The following is a 7,273-nucleotide window of genomic DNA, read 5'->3' as shown; positions in this document are numbered from 1 at the left end:
TCATGTAGTGTCAGTTCACACTATTGATGTTGAAGACTGGAGACATCCTTTTATCGACTATCTTGAGCACAACAAGCTTCCCGAAGATTCGAAGCGAAAGTGGAGCATCAAGCGACGAGCACCGCGCTTCCTCTACTACAAGGAAACTTTATATCGAAGATCGTTTGACGGAGTACTCCTTCGATGCTTGGGAAAGGATGAAGCGGTGAAAGCCATGGAAGAGGTTCATTCTGGAGTGTGTGGAGCACATCAGTCAGGGCCAAAGTTACATTTGCAAGTAAGACGACTAGGGTATTATTGGCCTGCCATGGTCAAGGATTGTATGGAGTATGCACAAAAATGCCAAGCTTGTCAGTTTCATGCCAACTTCATTCATCAGCCACCTGAGCCGTTGCATCCGACAATTGCTTCGCACCCGTTCGATGTATGGGGAATGGATGCGATCGGACCCATCACTCCGAAATCATCGGCTGGGCATATGTACATTCTGGCAGCCACAGATTCCTTCTCAAAGTGGGCAGAAGCGATACCGCTGAAAGAAATAAAGAAAGAAAATGTTGTGGACTTCATTACTGGAAACATTATACAACGCTATGGTATACCACGATGCATCATCACAGACAACGCCAAGTACTTCTCGAATACCGCAACAGAAAATTTGAGCAAGAAATTTCACTTCAGGCTTCACTTCTCTTCGATGTATAACGCTTCGGCAAATGGATTGGCAGAAGCATTCAATAAAACGCTATGTAACATTTTGAAGAAAACTGTCAGCAACAAGCAGAGGGATTGGCATGAGAAATTGGGCGAAGCTCTCTGGGCTTATAGAACGACGTATCGAACAGCCACAAATGCTACACCTTATTCTCTCGTCTATGGTGTCGAAGCCGTGTTACCATAAGAGAAAGAAATCCCGTCATTGAGAATCGCTTTGCAAGAAGGTCTCACAAATGAAGAAAATGTCAAGTTGCGCCTGCAAGAGTTAGAAGCTTTGGACGAGAAGAGGCTTGACGCACAACAACACCTGGAATGCTACCAAGCTCGGATGTCACACGCCTTCAACAAAGGTGTTCGACCACGGTCATTTCAAGTTGATGATTTAGTCCTTGCTGTTCGAAGACCCATCATTATGACGCACAAGTCTGGCTCCAAATTCAAGTCAAAGTGGGATGGTCCTTACGTCGTCAGAGAAGTTTACACCAATGGAGCTTACAAAATTGTGGCGGAAGACGGTTTGAGAATCGGTCCCATCAACGGCAAGTTCCTGAAGAAGTATTATGCTTGAAAAAAAAAAAAAACAAAGTATGCTCCAAGTCTGCACGAGCTTAAACTGCGCAAGACACACAAAAAAAAAAACAAAAAAAAAACCCCTTGAACTACGTGATGACTTGATTCCTTCTTTAAAAAGGATACGTAGGCAGCTTGAGAATAACAATCTTAAGTTCAGTCACATCAAAATAAAAAATAAAAAAAGGGGAGTTTTGTCTGCCAATCATAAATCAAATTCTTATTTCACCGACAATAAGTTGAATTGCAAAATCGATTGATTACAAAATGATTGAAAAAAAAAGGAGCAAGTCCTGATCATTCAAGTCAGTTATCATATCCAGGTCAAACCCTTGAAGCTCCTACGATGTTCTTCAAAATTGGCTCGCAACTTCTTTGCCTCTTCAATCTCTGCTGCAGTCAGTTCTGGAATCTCTCGGATTTGACTCTTCTTCTGTTTTAGATCAGCAAGTCTTGCATCATGAAGAAAAATGTCTGCATCTTGCGAGTCCAGCGTCTGCTCCAGCTTCTGTTGTTCTTTCTTTAAGTTCTCAAGGGACTGAAGTGTAGACTGACGCTGATCAAAACTATTTTGTCGAATTTCTTGCGCTGTCGTGATTTCAGATTCTGTCTCCACCAATTTTTGGGCGCTCATGGCACCCATGGCACATTTGTGAGCACATGCAAGCCTTACCGAGTCATATAGGGTAGCGCTTGTCATCAACTGCTCCAATTTGTTTTTTATTGCTGATGGGTCGACTCCATATTTTCCAAGTTCATTCGTCAACATATCAAGCTCATTCCTCCCCTCAATAATCATTTTCAGAGAATACGTCGCTATCACGCCTTCTATCTTTGCACAAACTTCCGCAGCTGCTCGCATGCGGATATCGCGGAGCCATTGACTTGTGTCCACTACCTCAACATCGCACGTAGAAGCTTCAGGAAATATTGCTTTTTCAGAAGGTTTTGTACTTCCCGTAGCCATGGACAAACCTGTGTATATGAGGGTGAAAATGGGCGTAAAATATTGAAGAAATACGGAAAATAATATATAAACAAATTCGTGTGTACCTCTCTGGTCAACCGGCTGTGGTTCACTCTCCTTTCGACGTACGTCCTTTTCTGGAAAAATGTTAGCTACACATTCCTTAAAAGGAAATCGAACGCCGTCACCTGAGCAGACTTCATCAAAATAACCGATATCTTCAAGCTGGGAAGAACAAAATCGAATCAAGTTGGCGATAAGTGAACTGTTGAATATGATACATAGCTAAAGGGGACGAGCACAAAAGCAAATACAACAAAATGGTTTAAGTGAATACCTCAACATGCGCATGCACGAGTTTTGAAGGACCAGGAACATCCCCAAGAAAATTGCCGCCAAGATCAAAGTCGGCATTAGGGTTGAAGTAAATAGGTCCAAGATCAGCATCATCCCTCTTTTGACGTTTGAAGTGCACGTCACTATGGGTACTACTGCTGCTTCTACTATGCCTTCTGGACGTAGCAACCTTCTCCTTCGACTTGGGATGGAAATCTGCTGAATCTCCGATTCCTTCCAAAACTGGAGGAGGTGGAATCTGATAGTTATCAACCGGGGGCAAAGCTTCGGCGGAAACCAAAATTTGGAGAGGAGTTGTCGCACGGTCGTCTCCTTTAGCTTTTGGAGGCTCTTGCTGTGGCAAATTTACAATGGTTATCTTCATAGGCCTCTTCGATGCAGAGTGATGAACTTTGGACCACCATTCGATGTAGTCTTGAGTAACCATAAACTTAGTGATGTCACTTTTCATAGGCAAAATTACCTCACCTTTTGTGCCAAGCTTCGTCAAGCTATCCCAAAGCGAGTATGTCCGAGTCAAAGGTATGGGTCGACTATCCCTTTGGAAATCTCCGGGAACACCCTGAACATATCCGAATTGTCGACTGAATCGATGAGGGTTATAGGGTTCGACGACTCGCCAACTATCTTGCCGTAGGGACACAAATCCGGAGCGAAGACTAATGAGATAGGCAGAATCTGAAGGAATGGCTTCGTGGGTGTCAACGATTAGTTTGCGCGCACTTGAAACTTTGGCAAATCGTCCCATTCGAAATTTTGGCAAACTTTGGCACGAGCCCGTTCATCATCGAAATTTCTTGCCGACAGTTCCCCTGAAATATGAACCATTAAAGGCCTGAAGTTTTCTGGATGTCGAGAGAAGAAATGGGTGCTGAAATACTCGCCCAACCACCCATACAAGTAATGAAAGGGGAGCACAGTTGGACAGCTTCCTGGATCACTTGAGACGGATATGGCATTTAAACCCTGATATATGTTCGCCAATACGGGAACTGCTAGACAGTAGTGTTGACCTCGCTCCATTCTGTGAGCGATCTTAAAAACTCCCGGACGAATAAAACCTGGATCAGTCTTCGGGAATACGAATAAACAAAGCCAGCACACATAAAAGGCAGAAAGGTAAACAGATTCCATGCTTGCTTCTTCTACGCCTAAGTCCTCGAATGGTAAAAGATCTTCCGGAGTTCGCCGGCGAATCCCCGGAATGGCGCCCGATGGATCGTGAGTATTAGTAGGCGGGTCCCTCTTGTTCCGTGTACTCTTGGTAGGAGGCCTCTTGTATCTCATCTCGCCTTTGTACCAATACTGTATCCATGTAGCTATCTTCACGTTGCCACGCTCCCTCTTGCACAGTCTATGGTAAGCAAGAAACAAATAACGACAGCTTTTGGGAATGAGAAGCTCCCCTTCTTTACTCTTGGCAGAAAACTCGGCAATGGGTGGAACAACTTCGTCATAAAACCTTCCAAGGATAGGCAAGCCTCCAATATGCTGAAGGTCCAAAAGGGATATAGACATCTCCCCTTGCGATGTGTGCAGAGTGTTTGTAGCAGGGCACCAATACTCGCAAAAAGCTCGCACAACAGGAGGAAAACGATCATAGCTGAACCATGACGCAAACACTGCTCGATAGAGTCCCGTTTTCTTGATGTGGTCTTTGTTTCGGCTTAAAACATCCTCTACCCACTCCCAGTAGCACTCCGTGTAGGTAAAGCCGCCGTTAGTTCGAAAGGTACCCCATCGCGCAGAGTTGTTGGATATAGAGTCGTTGAGAAGCTTGAATGACGCCGTGGGAGCCTCTTCGTCACAATGTGCAGACTTCAGCATCAAAACATCTGAGCTTAACTCCTCATTGCCTGACTTAGACGGTTGGAAGCTGGCTACTTGATGGTTCACTGCGTGAGTCCACTGCGAGACGGGAGTGGAACTGCCATAGAATGGAGTTTTAAAAGCGAATGGCCCAGTAAGAGAGGGATACACGGTTAAAGTGGTGCCTTCTTTTTGCTCATCTTCAACATCTTCGAGGATAGTGATCGTCCCGTCCTTGAAACTCTTGAAAGCCGCCATGGTGAAAGTGATGCGTAAAGCCTAATCCACTTTTCTTGACTGCCGTCAAGTCTATGAAATGAGAGCAGTCAAGCGATTAGGTCGTTTACGTTCTTCAAACTCTTGAAAGTCTCCATGTTGAATGTGATGCGTAAAGCCTAATCCACTAAAGTGATGCGTAAAGCCTAATCCACTTTTGTTGACTGCCGTCAAGTCTATGAATTGAAAGCAGTCAAGCGATTAGGTCGTTTACGTTCTTCAAATCCGCCAGAAATCAACGCCTTTCGAAAGAAGTCGAATGGTTTGATTGACCGCAGCACTTGAATCGATTGTCAAAATCCTACGAAAAAAAAAGAGAAAATCTGGTCAATGTCAGAATCGGTCAAAAAAAAAAAAAAAAAAAAGGTAACCGATTGCATGAAAGCACGGCCACACACAATCAATGAATGATTAATCATTCAATTGAACGTTCAAACCCACTGTCTCAAAAGTCACATCCTTTTATTCTTGTTCCTCCTTTCTCTTCAGTGGCCGACAGTCAAGTGGCAGCAGACTCTTTCCACCAGATTCTCAACTTGATGGGTCTTCACAAAGAGGGCATTTTGGCCCGAGACTGAAGTCTCAATCTTTCGATCCCATTTTTTTCTTGAGACCCTCATATTTTCTCCTGCCGAGCACGAGCAGCCAGTGATCTTGAGAGCTAAGCTGCCTTTCTTGCAGGAGTTGTTATATGCAAAATATATATATCCAAAGACGAGTACCGTACCTTGAAGAGGCTACTGCTGCAGGGCAAGGAGCTGAGATTGAGGCGAGATGTAATTGTTTCTAGGCCACCACTGTAATTGACTTGAAGGATGACAAGAGCTTAACGGACAAAGAGGGATCGAATTCAAAGAGCAACAAAGGGAAGCATGGCTCGGCAATGAAGCAAATCAAAGGAGTAGCTTCGGTATTGGGGTTTTGTCTCGCCGTGCAAACAGGGGGTAAAGAATAGAAGTTTCAATATTACAGGAAACTACCTTTCTTTCTTCTGTGTGTTGAATTAAGAAGATTGCAGGAGAATAAATAGAGAATTACAAAGAGCTTTATGAGACACAATGATGAAAATGACGCTGCTGTGCTCGCACTTACAATATGTTTTTGAGTGATTTCTTCCAGAAAATGAGGATATTGTTGAATACAAAAAGATGGTTGATGGACACAGGCCACCCAATCACTAGAAATGTCTCCATCAAGGGTCGTATTCTAGCTGGTACCTGTCATGGTGCAAAGATGTCAAGGACAATCATTGCTCGGCGCAATTACCTCCACTACATAAAGAAACAGCCAAAGATGCTCACTTTCTCCTTAGCTTTCCGGACAGTTCACGGAATTGAATCCCCAACCTGCCACTGTAATATGTGTGTTGTATTAAGGGGACCCATAAACGTACCAGAGGACAAAGCTTGAAGATGGCATTTACTATGGAGGTCCAGAGACTCCAGACTTTATAATAGTACGGTTCAGAACCACTAGAGTTTATACACTATGAGATGGCCTTGAGTCACAGACTCATAACAGCAGCTTGGCTATGTTGTCAAGTAAAGGACAAATCTTTCAATCAATGTGAATGAAAGACCAAATGGTTTATCAGAGATTCTTTATGTCATGTCCACTTAGCAGTAGTACCAACCAAAGCCGTGGTCTTTCCGACTGGAATATTCAAAAAGAAAATGTTGGGAATGTGAACATCCTGCCTTGATGGGTAAATAAAAAAAAATCTATATTTTTAATGAATTGACGGAGAGGCAAATAATTCCCTTCATGTCGAACAAAATCTCGGAGTTGATAAGGAAAGATTACTACAAAATATGCGGAGCCTTGGAAGCTAACTCAACAAATTCTCCAAATCAAAGTACATACTTCAAGCTGCGCTTTTGACACGTGACGACGACATGTCTGCAGCACGACTTAAAGTGGGGGCATTTGTAGACACATGAAATTTAATGAAGTAAATTATCTTCGTTAAATAATTAAATCGACCAAGAGCCCGAAAAAATTGCACACGTGACCAAAAGTCAACAAAGTTGGTGCGGATCCGAATAAAACTCGTGTCAGCACATAAACGGATGATCGTAATCGAAGCTACGTGATTCCGAATTGCATCAGAAAATTGAATGTCATTGACGATTCGAAATGGTAATCGGATATTTGATTAAATTAATAAATTTCTTAACAGTCATAATTAAATCAATTATTTTCTGTTTAATTTAGTTATGAGAATAACTAATTTTAAATTAATCGGAAAATACATATTGATTTAATTATACAATTAAAGAATTTATTATTTTAATGTCATTAAAATATTCTACAAAATAGAAATTTTGACTCTATAAATAGACCCCTTCAACATGAAGAGAGGGGGATTTTTAGACTTGGAGAAGAAGGAGAGAAATCACTCGAGCAAGAATCACTCTCGAAAAATCCCGAAGTCTCTCAAGTCCACGAAGATCATCAAATCCACGAAGAATCATCAAGCGGCCAAATCGCTCGTTCTTCCTCAAATCCAAATCCAACCTCAAGTCCACGAAGAATCATCAAGCGGCCAAATCGCTCGTTCTTCATCAAATCCAAATT

At 42.7% G+C, this 7,273-nt stretch overlaps 1 protein-coding gene across 1 annotated transcript; it reads right to left on the bottom strand.

Annotated features, from left to right (window-relative positions):
* Positions 1-1,325: 1,325 nt before the first annotated feature.
* On the bottom strand, positions 1,326-3,359 carry LOC126787442 (uncharacterized). Its single transcript, XM_050513328.1, has 4 exons — positions 2,592-3,359; positions 2,341-2,479; positions 1,714-2,262; positions 1,326-1,330 (listed from the first exon to the last, which is right to left on the bottom strand). Exons 1-4 carry the CDS (start codon positions 3,357-3,359, stop codon positions 1,326-1,328), a joined length of 1,461 nt encoding a protein of 486 aa, XP_050369285.1.
* Between the last annotated feature and the right edge of the window lie 3,914 nt (positions 3,360-7,273).

This window comes from Argentina anserina, chromosome 3, assembly GCF_933775445.1.
Source record: "Argentina anserina chromosome 3, drPotAnse1.1, whole genome shotgun sequence".
Lineage (NCBI taxonomy): Eukaryota > Viridiplantae > Streptophyta > Magnoliopsida > Rosales > Rosaceae > Argentina > Argentina anserina.
The sequence above is the reverse complement of the archived record's forward strand: the minus strand, read 5'-3'. Positions and strand labels throughout refer to the sequence as shown.